We start from the raw sequence: 13,024 nt of genomic DNA, 5'->3' as shown, positions 1-13,024 counted from the left end.
CACAATGCTAATACTGTTCAACAAATATTTGTAGACTATTCTTAATACACTATCTAGATAAAGTATTGGTAATATGAATAATTTGATCTGTTGTTCAGTATCTGAAATGAGCTGTACACAAGAGCCAAAAAATAATTCTCAGTGAAAGCAGTAGCATTTTAGATCACATACAATCTACAAGATTTTATTATTACTTTATTTATTTATTTGAATAACCCCTTTGGAGGGTACAATAAATCAACTTCCTTTGAGAGTGTTGCTCCTTTTCTCCCTGCACCCACTTCCTTCCATTTGCAGACTGTTTTTTATAAATCAACTTCCTCCATCCTTTAAGAGTATATAAATCTACTCAGCTAATCCTTCGAGAGTGTCATTTCTATTCTTCCTAGGTCCACTTCCTTCCATTTTCAGACTACTTTCTTTCCTGAAATCCTGCCTTCTGTCTTGCTTTTCTAAAAATTATTCTTTTCTCTATTGTGACCATTCTAATTCCAATGCTTTTCATTTATTTTTCAATTTCAGCAAACCATGTGAATTTGGATTTGTAGCTGTTCAGCAAGTTGGATATCTGATTGGTTGATCTGTTATTTTCCATGCAGTATATGTGTCCATAAAACGTTAGTCTTATTTACCTCATCAGATCAGTTAGCTATTCCATTTTCAAATAGAGCTCTGTTTTTTATCTTAATCTATATTCACCATTACTATTATTTTTAGGTCCAAGTATCTTCCTTATTATGCTTCTCTCAACTTTTTCCAATCCTTCAAGGTCTCTAACTCTTGTTAGTTTAAGCGTTTCTGCGTCATACAATTCCTTGGGCATTTCACTGTTTCATATTTTCTTAGTTTTGTTTCCCAGGACAAAAGATTTTTGTTGTATTTCTGTATAGACTGTCCCTTCCATTTTATTTACTCCGTTTCCTATTGCTTCTTTTCTTTTGTAATGCCATTATCCATTCTCCGAGATATTTAAAATAGTTTGTTTTAGTCAGTGTGTTGTTATGAATTTAACTATCTTTTAAAAAATTCTTGTGAAACTTATGCACAGATTGATTGTCAATCTTCTTGACTTCCTTAATATCCTCCAACATGGGTTTCATCCTTATCCCCCCCCCCCCCCATCAACCATGGACCTTGCTGTTTATGGGGAAGCTTCCATGCCTCAGTGATGCAGATAGCCAGTAGGTCAGATCACAATGGAAGGGTATCAGTGGAGAGGCCAGACAAATGTGTGGTTCCTCAATAGGGGTAGCAGCCTTTCCAGTAGTTGCAGGGGCAACAGTCTACATGATTGACTGAACTGGCCTTGTAGCATCAACTAAAACAGCACTGGTGTCCTGCTAGAGCAAATGGCTGAAAGCAAGGGGAAACTACAGTCATAATTTCTCAAGAGGGTATGCAGCTTTACTGTATGGTTAAATGATGACGGCAACCTCTTGGGTACAATATTCCAAAGGTAAAATAGTCCCCCATTCAGAGATCTCTGAGCGGGGACTACTCAGGAGGACATCATTATCAGGAAAAACAAAACTGGCGTTCTATGGATCAGAGCATCGAATGTCAGATTCCTTAATCAGGCAGCTGGGCTAGAAAATTTAAAAAGGGAAATGGCTAGGTTAAAGTTAGATATGGTAGGAATTAATGAAGTTTGGTGGCAGGCAGAACAAGGCTTCTGGTCAGGTGAATACAAGATTATAAGTACAAAATAGGGATAATGCAGAAGTAGGTTTAATAATGAATAAAAAATAGGAATGTGGATAAGCTACTATGAACAGCATAGTGAATGCATTATTCTAGCTAATATGGACTCGAAACACACACCTACCACAGTAGTACAAGTTTATATGCCAACTAGCTCCGCAGATGATGAAGAAATTGAAGAAATGTACAATGAGATAAAAACAAATTCTTCAGATAGTTAAGAGAGGCGAAAATTTAATAGTCATGTAGAACTGGAATTTGATAGTTGGAAATGAAAGAGAAAGAAATGTAGTAGGTGAATAGGGGCTGGGGGTTCAAAATGAAAGAGGAAGACACCTGGTAGAATTTTGCACAGATTCCAATTAATCACTTGGTTTAAGAATCATCAAAGAAGGTTGTATATGTGGGAGAGACCTGGAGATACCAGAGAGAGAGATTTAGGAACCAGGTTTCAAACTGTAAGACATTTCCATGCATAGATGTGGACTCTGACCACAATTTACTGGTTATGAACTGTAGGTTAAAACTGAAGAAACTGCAGAAAGGTAGGAATTTAAGGAGCCGGGACCTGGATATACTGAAAGAACTAGAGGTTCTAGAGAGTTTCAGAGAAGGTATTAGGGAACAACTGACAAAAACAATGGAAAGGTATAGAGTGGAAGAAGAATGGATAGCTTTGAAAGATGAAAGAGTGAAGGCAGCAGAGGATCAAGTAGGTAAAAAGATGAGGACTGGTAGAAACTCTTGGGTAACACAAGAGATATTGAATTGTCAGGACATCCATTTGTATATTTCTCACCATTAATTTTGCTATGAAAATTCAGACAAAAATTCACTGTGTAACTTTTAGGTTATCACGCTTTTATTACATCAAAAATTTAAACAAAAGCATTATTATATGCTCTAGTTCTGGAGTGAGACTCTCTCTATCTGCTACAGTATAGGTCTTATGTAACAATGTTTTGTTCACCCCTCATTGAATGCACCTGGGTTGTAGCACCAGATTGTGCACAAGTGCAAGTTGGCATGTGTCATCATGTTCTGTGGCCCAAGAATTTGTATATGCTCTTTCTTCAGTATGAGCATAGTACGGAGGTATCACAGATGTAACAGAAGAAACAAGTCAGTTCCCAATAAGATGAGAATAACTTTCTCCTTGTACATATTTCAATGAACTGTCGAAGCAGAATATCAATGTCCTGTTAATGTGAAGACAGACTTGTTAGAGGGTAATTAGTTAGTTCCATGTTCAATGTCTCATTTTTCATGATAAATCATAATGATGTGGAACAAGTTATTTTACATTCACATTGCAAATTAATTTGTAAGTACAAAAGAGACATACAGATGTGAGTAAGCTATTCCTATCCACCATCTTTCACACATTATTATTATTATTTATTATTTTCGATTATTCCCATTTAAGAGAGCGTTTGAACTTGAATTCCTTTATGATGATTGTTTGTGTTTTTTCTGAGCCCAAATTTTCTTCATGTGTTCACTGTGTTGTTTCTTTCACTCCGCTGTCCATTTGCATCCTGGTCTCTTCTGTGTTGTGGTGTCAAATTTATGTTTTTTGATGATGTTCCTGAATTCAGTTCTGTTTTCTGCATCGTTTACTGTTATTTGTGCTTGTCTGAGGTCCTCTTCAACTTCTTTTATCCATTTTGTTTTTCCCCTGCCTGAGTTGATGACTTTAAGAATTCGGTTTGAAATTCTGTTTTCATTCATCCTGTGGATATGTCCGTAGAACTGCATTCTTCTTTTCCTTACTGTATCTGTAATCTTGTCTGTGTATTTATATAATTCTGATGTTGGTCGCTTCTTCCAGATTCCTTGCTCTTGTATCGGGCCAAAAATTTTCCTGAGAATTTTCCTTTCTTGTTTCTCTATTTCTTTGATTTTAGTTTGCCCACCTATTTGTGTTGTTTCAGATGCATACAGTGCCTCCGGAAGTACGACAGTGTTGTAGTGCCTCAATTTTGCGTTAGTGGATATGGACTTTTTGTTATAATAGTTCCACGTGAGTTTATATGCTTTCTGTAATTTTTTTATTCTTTCCTCATTGGCCTTTAGGTTGATCCCTGATGGCTGAATGATTTCTCCCAGGTATTTAAAATGTGGTACTTGTATGATTTTCCCATGGGTTGTCACAATAGGCAATTTGTCTTGTGGCACTCTTTCTATGTACTGGGTTTTCTCATATGAGATTTGCAGGCCAGTTCTTTGTGCAATTTCGTGTAACTTCTCTATGGCGTTAGTGGCTTCTTTTCTATTATTTGTGAGGATTGCAAGGTCATCCGCAAAAGCTAAACACTTCACATTGAATCTATTATCTTTTCTAATGCCAATTTGGATTCCTTTGACTTCTTTTTCCCATGTCCTGATGATTTTTTCAAGAATGATATTAAAGAGTAATGGTGAAAGTCCGTCACCCTGTCGCACTCCAGTTTGGATTACAAATGGTTCCGAGATATCCCCCATAAATTTAACCTTGGAGACTGTGTCAGTTAATGTTTCCTGAATGATTGCTCTTGTCTTTCTGTCAATGCTGAATTCTTCCAGCGTCTTGCAGAGCACTACTCTGTCTATTGAGTCGTAGGCCTTTTTAAAATCTACAAAAGTAACCACTGTGTTTCGGGTGTTTCTCATCTGGAGAATCATTTTCAGATTCCAGATCTGCTCTATGCATGATCGTCCCTTGCGAAAACCAGCCTGGTATTCTCCTATTTGTGGGTCAGCTTGTTCTTCTAATCTATTCATGAGAACTTTTGATAGGATTTTATATGTGACCGGTACGAGTGAGATACCCCTGTAATTATTTGGTTCAGTTTTGTCCCCTTTTTTGTGGAGTGGATGGATGAGTGCGCATTTCCATTCAGAAGGGATCTGTTCTGTTTTCCAAATGTTTAATATGATTTTGTGAATTTTTCCTGTTAATCTTTCATCATTTAGTTTCCATAGTTCTGCAATAATTCCATCTTCTCCTGGGGCACTATTGTTTTTCAGTGTCTTGATAATTTCTACAATTTCGTTGATGGTTGGCAGTTTAGCGTCAGGATTTGGTGTAGACGTCTCGTAGTGAATGTCCTCTGTAGGTCTTTCACAGTTGAGAAGTTTGTTGAAATAGTCTGCGAGGATTTGGCAGTTATTCTTCGTGTTAGTTTCTAGTGAACCATCCAGTTTCTTGAAGCAAAGATTGGGTGGCTGGTATCCTGCAATATGTTCTTTAAACGTCTTATAAAAATTCCTGGTGTTGTTCTTCTTAAAGTCTTGTTCTATCTCATCTAGTCGCCGTTTGTCATAATTTCTTTTTTCCCTCCGAATAGTTTTCGATGTTTGTTTTCGGATTACTAGAAATTGTTGCCATTTTTCTGATGTTTTGTGGCTATTGAAGTTTTTCCAGGCATTGGTCCTTTCTTCTATTGCTTGGTCACATATTATATTCCACCACCTGTGTTTTCTCCTTCTCGGGGGTTGACCCAATTTCATTGTGGATTTGAGGACGTCCACAAGCTCTGTCCAGTTTGTGGTGTTTGTCTGACTAATTTCCTGTAAGATGTTTTCCTTGTTGAGTTTTATGTATTCGGGGTCTGGTCTCAGCACTTTGTTTAGTTTTGGTTTTTTTCTATTGGGTTGTAATCTGGTCTTTATCTGTAGAAGATGGTGGTCTGAGTCAAAAAATCCTCTTCTCGTTTTCACATTCAGAATTTCTGCTGTGTTACTCTTGGAGATGGCCACATGGTCTATCTGGAATTCACCCAACATTGTGTTGGGCGACTTCCAAGTATACAGTTTCTTGTTGGGTTTTTTGAATTGTGTTGACATAATTACGAGGCCGAAATTTTCGCAAAAGCTTATCAATCTTTCCCCATTCTTGTTAGTTCTCTTGTGAGCTGTATGGATTCCGGTGATTTTCCTGTATTTTTTCTCTTTACCTAATTGTGCGTTAAAGTCGCCTAACAAGATTATTACATGGTGTTTGGCAATTTTGTTTGTCGTCTCTTCAAGGTCATTCCAGAAGTCATCCACTTTCTGGCAGTTCTTCTTGTTATAGTTATTTGTGGGTGCGTGTGCGTTGATCAAGGTATATGCTTTGTTGGCCGATTTGACGGAGAGCGTTGATATACGTTCTGAGGCAGACTGGAAGTCAATGACAGAGTCACTGATAGATTTGTGGACTGCAAATGCTGTGCCAAACTGTTTGAGTCCTTTCTCATTAGTTTTAACTGCTGGTTTTCCTTTGTAGATCCTGTAGTTGTCTGTATCAAAATGGGTTTCGTCCGTAAATCGTGTTTCCTGGATTGCAAGGATTTTGATCTGGAATTTTTGCAGCACGTCTGTAAGTTGTTTGATCTTGCCCAGTTTGAAAAGAGGATTAGTATTAAGTGTACCGATGAAGTGTCTTTGTTTTGTGTGTAATAATTTGGACGTCGTCTGGTTCTCAACCTTAGGCGTAACATGATGCTCCTGTTCCCCCGGAATCCGATGACCAGGTAAAGCCAGCCTTGCGACTGGTGCCCGGGGTAGTGGATTCATTCCTTGTGTTATCATCATGTTTGGTTTTCAAGTTGAAAACTAACTTGGTGGTGGTCCTTCCGAGGAAAGATCACGAGGAATACGACTTGATTGTTGAGATCAAGAAGGTTGCTGCAGCCGCACCATCTAGGCGAACAGACGCTGACCCCTAACCGCTGGATACCAGGCAGACGTTAGTGGATTTCGGTTGATAGTTTTGGTCCACCCCGGGTATTTTATTTCCCCGGTACCCTCCATATCTGGAGAGCATTCCCCTATCCGCCACCTGGGGAGGCGCCCGATGGGAGACTATCAACTCCACACATTATAATAATAGAAATTCTTCTGCGGAATAGGAGGAGTTGTTATGGAGAAACTTTCTCATTTTATTTCCAAGTTTCACTTTGCTGTCTGTTAGACATTTTATATCCCCAGATAAGTATTCAAAAATTTTAGCTGCAGCATTGTGCATCCCTTTTCATGCTAAAGGTAATGTGAACATGGAGCAATGAATGTCATTTTTCCTTCCGGTATTGCAATTACGCACACATATTCCTCTTGAACTGTAATGAATTATTTACTGTGGAGCTCATGAGGGAATAAATAGAATGGGAAGCAGCAGTTAGAATATCAAACTCCTAAAACAGGTGTCTACAAGATGATTGTAGAAACTGTGCTGCGCTGTCTTTCTTTCTTAGGTTTGAGTTAACCCAAAGCCTTTTTGTAGTTTGTTGAGTTAATAACAATAAAGAAGTAATTACTGATGCACTGGACAATGCCAAAGAGCAAACAACAGAACTACAGAAACAAGGTCAGCAAGACAAACTTCTTACCAATGCATTTCAAGGATACCTTTAAAGCAACTTCGATGAAATGAAACACGACATCGGAGTTAACAAGAGTGTCACAATTCTTTAGCCTAAAGTAGCTGAGGCAGTATACAAAATCAAAAGATTTGCAAATTTGATTTGGGCTTGAGCACTGTAATTGCTAAGCATGTCCTTCAGTAACTTAGTAGGTACATTGGAACTCCAATGTTTTGGCCAATGGTGTGTAATGGTACCCTCTCTTCATAAAACTTAGGAAGCCCCTAAATTCTCAGTGGAACTGGTGCTCATGGTTATGCCTTCTTCATCACTTTGTCTCGTGCACCTGAGTTCTTGGGAAACATTAAAGTCTTCCATTCCATGGCTTTTCAGTTTCTTCCTACGTTATCAGTGACAAAACAATCCACGGCAATATTTTGGTGTGCAACAGGCAATTAGCTGCATTTGAGAAAACATATTACAGTTAGCTTTTGTTCCAACATTAGTTACATCTACATCTACATCTACATCTATACTCCGCGATCCACCTTACGGTGTGTGGCGGAGGGTACTTATTGTACCACTATCTGATCCCCCCTTCCCTGTTCCATTCACGAATTGTGCGTGGGAAGAACGACTGCCTGTAAGTCTCTGTATTTGCTCTAATTTCTCGGATCTTTTCGTTGTGATCATTACGCGAGATATATGTGGACGGTAGTAATATGTTGCCCATCTCTTCCCGGAATGTGCTCTCTCGTAATTTCGATAATAAACCTCTCCGTATTGCGTAACGCCTTTCTTGAAGTGTCCGCCACTGGAGCTTGTTCAGCATCTCCGTAACGCTCTCGCGCTGACTAAATGTCCCCATGACGAATCGCGCTGCTTTTCGCTGGATCATGTCTATCTCTTCTATTAATCCAACCTGGTAAGGGTCCCATACTGATGAGGAATACTCAAGAATCGGACGAACAAGCGTTTTGTAAGCTACTTCTTTCGTCGATGAGTCACCTGTTGGAAAGGGGAAAGGGGTAAGGCAGCTGCCACGCGGCCAGATCCCACCTTCGCCTTTCGGCCAGGCACACGCGAGCCCACCACTGTCCGCCATTCACCCTGGAGTGATGGCTGACCGGTAAGATGCTCACTGCCGGAAGACGCAGCGACATCAGGGGTTCCATGTGATTCCAAGGCCACCGAAGTAGGCATAGGTCTCACCACAGTTGCCCCAACGCCACTACGAGCCGACGCCTGCGCCTCAAGCTCGATGAGCCTAACAGACAAAGCCTCCACCTGCCCCCGAAGAGTGGCCAATTCTCCTTGCGTCCGCTCACAACAACCACAGTCCCTACACATGACTATGTTTACCCTACTCTATACGGTGACAAATTCCCAAGATAATCTTCTGATGAGCTACTCTGATAATCAAGAAACACTCACCGAAATACGAGACGCGAAAACTACGCTAGGTTTTCCCAGAAAAACTATTTAAAAGCTAAGCGCAGCAAATAAGTACAAAAACGCTTTATACAAACAGTACTCGCTGCTGCTGGTGCTCTCGCTCTGGCTGTCACAAGACAACTGCTGATTCAAGTGACTAGTGGCTAACGGCCGCGAAACAAACAAAAGACGGTTTTAGGGCGCTTTCTGTTCTAAACGATCAAGAAAACACTAAGAAATCTAACACGAAGACTACGTAAAGTTTTATCAAGAACTGTTAGTTACTATGCAGAGCAGATAAACACAAATAGAATCCCTTCCTTAGTGGAAGGTCGTAAACAAAATGCAAAATAAACGCTTTATACAAACAGTACTCGCTGCTGCTGGTATTAGTATTGCCTGTTCAAGTGACATTTATGTACACTTGATCTAAAATTATTATAGAAGTTGTAGATCATTTTCCTCTCCTCCTGATTTAGTTAAAGAATAAAAGAATGAAGGAAAAGGAAGGAAACTAAAAGACTTACCAGAAAGCACTGATGTGTGATGAGTTTTCACACAAAATTTTGTCAGATCATTAATGATATTATTAGTACAGGTTGTTGATACTGATTTAATACAGTACAACACTTTTTTATGGTTTGTTGAGTTAATAAGAGCCAAAAACATTACTGACTTCCTGGATAGTGCCAAAGAATAAATCACAGAACTACATAAACAAGCAGCCAAAATATGAAAAATATCAATGGTGCCCCCCCCCCCCCCCCCAAAAAAAAATCTTAATTTTATTTACTTATTTTTTGTTCCCTTAAATCCACATAGCAAGTGAATCATGAGGATATGGAATGTGTCAAATTGTCCATAGTTTAAATACAACTTAATAAATACAATGTAAATAAAATGTCAAGTTAACAACATATACCTAATTGGCAAAAAGTTGTGGTACACTCAGTAATATATGCAGGAAGCAAAGTTAAGCGAAGTATTACAATCAATTAATAAATACATGAATACCAAAAATCAAATTTCTGAATGCCTACTATAGTACTCAAAATAAGTATTTGTAAAATAATTATAAGTTTAGTAGTGTTATTCATTTTCTCTCAAAAATTTGTCAATTGTATAAAAATAGTTCTTCATTAGGTACTTTTTCAGACTTTGTTTGAATTTTGGCAGTTGCTTATGATGGGATTTGATGTGCAGTGGAGGAGCATTAAACAATTTAATGCTGGAGAAATAAACCTTTTTTGAATGACATTTAGACTTTTCAGTTCAGTGTGGAGGCTGTTTTTGGTTGTTGTGTTGTAGTCAAGTCTTCATACAGAGAAAAGTTATTACAGACAAACGTCAGCAAGGAAAAATATACTGGGAGGAGGTAGCAAATATACCCGTCTTTTGAAACAACTACCTGCAAGAGTGCAAGAGCGTGATACAATTTTTCTAAAAGTAAGAAACAAAATAGATTAGAGAAACACTTGACACACCTTTGAATGATGCTCAAAATCGTCTACAGCAAATAAGGTGCTGACTAAAAATGCACATTCTCTTCTCTGATGGCAACAGCAATTGTAAGGGACACATTACTTCTTGCATCACATACATTCTTTTTCCTGATATTTGAAGGATTCTCTATTGAAACATTTTTGAGAGTGAAAAATGTGTTGGAACTTTCTCACACTTTCAGAAACAGCTGATAGAAACATGTGAAGGCCACACAACAGCAATCTTCCCTGTCTTCACAACCCACCAGACAAATATCATCTTGTACCTGCACACAGACTACTGCAATGACCCAATGCAGTGGAATGAGGTGATCAAAACATCTTTATGTAAGACTCATACTGTCTCACTTATGGAGAGTCTCACCAAAGAACTAAAACATATAAACATGTTTTTTTCCTAAGGACTGCTATATAGTGGCTTATTTGGTTAGCCATTAAACATATATCAACAACATAACTGGCAGAAATCCTGATAATAGAAATGTGGTGGTTTGCTGAAACATTGTGCCCACTGAACACCAAAATCTGGCTGTACACCCATGAATTACTATGTAACCTTCAGGTAGATTACAGCTGTGTGTCAAACTGGGACACATATTGGGAATCTTGAATTTTACAGGCAACATTTGTACCGATTGTACTATAGGGGCATTGCAGTAGACCCATCTTCATGGCTTCAGTTCTGCCATCACCTCTCCTCTACTTTGCAAGTTTCACAGAAGGTCCCCTGTGTAACTGGCAGTCCTGTAAGAAAGAATACTGTGGAGAAATGTTCCAGTCACAATCTATGGAAAAGTTTCCAGAACAAATCTTTCACGCAGCAGTGAAGTGTGTGAATTTTGAAACTTCCTGGTAGATTAAAACTGTGTGCTGGACTGGGACTCAAAATGGGAACCTTCCCTTTTGTGGGAAATGCACTTATCAACTGAAGTATTGAGGCATGACTCATGACCCACATGCACAGCTTAAATTCTGCCAGTTCCTGACTTCTCCTTCCTAAACTTAACAGAAGTTCTATTGCATACCTGCATATTTTGTACAAATAGCACTTTGGGAAGAAAAGATATCATGGAAAAAAGACTTACAGACAGCCTACAGGGTTGTTTCCAGATGAATACTTCAATCACTTTGTGTCCCGTGAGTGTTAATCCGAAAAAGTTAGCAGGACAGTTTCAGTAAAGCTTAGGAAATAGGGGAAGAATCTTACTGAGGATATTTTTCTGTCCTAGTATTAAGTTTCTTTTAATAAATTCTATTGTACATCAGCAAAGAAAATTTTGAAAATACTAAAAACAAGGAGATAGGCTGGATAAGCCCTGATCATACCTTCACATTGCCAACACTGGATGCAATGTGTAAAGGTGTATTCCCTTTGTTGTCCTTAGCAGTTGGATTTGCTCCTGCTGCCAGCAAGATCTCTACTTCACGCTGTGCAGAGTCCCAGAGTGAACTGTGCTGCAAAAGTGTTGCTAGTGGTGTCTGTCCTTCCACATTTCTCTCATCTACAGACACCAGCTTCCGCATCACAATGTGCTCTATACACTTAAGTCTATTTTGGCCACATCTGGTTGAAAAGTGTAGAATAGTGTTCCCAACGTGGTCACAGCCCCATGTTGAAGGCCAAATATCTATAAGATTGTCGATGCCAGTAGTGCTCCCAGCTAGAGATGCTCGATGTATGAGTCTCTGACCATCTTTATCACTTGCTGTTAAATCAGCTCCAGCAGCAACCAGTAATTCAGTAACCTGGAACAAATGCAATATTTCAGCATTATTGTATTTTCATATATAAAAACAAAGATGAGGTGACTTACCGAACAAAAGCGCTGGCAGGTCGATAGACACACAAACAAACACAAACATACACACAAAATTCAAGCTTTCGCAACAAACTGTTGCCTCATCAGGAAAGAGGGAAGGAGAGGGGAAGACGAAAGGAAGTGGGTTTTAAGGGAGAGGGTAAGGAGTCATTCCAATCCCGGGAGCGGAAAGACTTACCTTAGGGGGAAAAAAGGACGGGTATACACTCGCACACACGCACATATCCATCCACACATACAGACACAAGCAGACATATTTAAAGACCAATGAGGTCTGATGAGGCAACAGTTTGTTGCGAAAGCTTGAATTTTGTGTGTATGTTTGTGTTTGTTTGTGTGTCTATCGACCTGCCAGCGCTTTTGTTCGGTAAGTCACCTCATCTTTGTTTTTATATATAATTTTTCCCACGTGGAATGTTTCCTTCCATTATATTGATATCATTAATTTGAATCCAACAATTACGTTTGTTATTGTCACTGTTGCATTTCGAAATCTTTTCTGTCGTCTTATTTTCCTCTTTCTGTTGGTCTTTCAATATGTCTGCTTGTGTCTGTATGTGTGGATGGATATGTGCGTGTGTGCGAGTGTATACCCGTCCTTTTTTCCCCCTAAGGTAAGTCTTTCCGCTCCCGGGATTGGAATGACTCCTTACCCTCTCCCTTAAAACCCACTTCCTTTCGTCTTCCCCTCTCCTTCCCTCTTTCCTGATGAGGCAACAGTTTGTTGCGAAAGCTTGAATTTTGTGTGTATGTTTGTGTTTGTTTGTGTGTCTATCGACCTGCCAGCGCTTTTGTTCGGTAAGTCACCTCATCTTTGTTTTTATATATAATTTTTCCCACGTGGAATGTTTCCTTCCATTATATTGTTATTGTATTTTCAGTTTTATTTAATGGAGAGTTTTTATGATAATGGCATTATGAAGACCATTCAATAATTAAACAGACAAATAGCTGCACAACACAAATAGTTTATTAAATGGAATGTTTTTGGTCTATTTTCCCACATAAGTCCCATCAACTTCTATGAACTTGTTCCACATTCTTACAACTCTTCTTATCCCCTCTGCAAATAATTATTTACCTCAATCTCACAGCCTATTTCATACTACAGGGTGTCCAGAAAAGGACTCCCTGATTTCAAAATTAAATATCTTGAAAACAAAGATCGATAGAGGAATGCAATAAACGGTATGTTTATTGTGAAAGCTGTAAGAAGTTTATACAGCAGTTTGAAATAATGTTA

At 38.8% G+C, this 13,024-nt stretch overlaps 1 protein-coding gene across 2 annotated transcripts in view; it reads right to left on the bottom strand.

The window, feature by feature from the left end:
- Nucleotides 1-13,024, bottom strand: part of LOC124620031 (serine/threonine-protein phosphatase 6 regulatory ankyrin repeat subunit C-like) — a 240,507-nt gene that overhangs the window by 51,264 nt on the left and 176,219 nt on the right. For both annotated transcript variants that reach the window (XM_047146700.1, XM_047146707.1), the window contains one exon: nucleotides 11,288-11,707. In XM_047146700.1, coding sequence (XP_047002656.1) covers nucleotides 11,288-11,707 — 420 coding nt within the window. The remainder of the gene's footprint in view (nucleotides 1-11,287; nucleotides 11,708-13,024) is intronic.

Source organism: Schistocerca americana, chromosome 1, assembly GCF_021461395.2.
Source record: "Schistocerca americana isolate TAMUIC-IGC-003095 chromosome 1, iqSchAmer2.1, whole genome shotgun sequence".
NCBI lineage: Eukaryota > Metazoa > Arthropoda > Insecta > Orthoptera > Acrididae > Schistocerca > Schistocerca americana.
The sequence above is the reverse complement of the archived record's forward strand: the minus strand, read 5'-3'. Positions and strand labels throughout refer to the sequence as shown.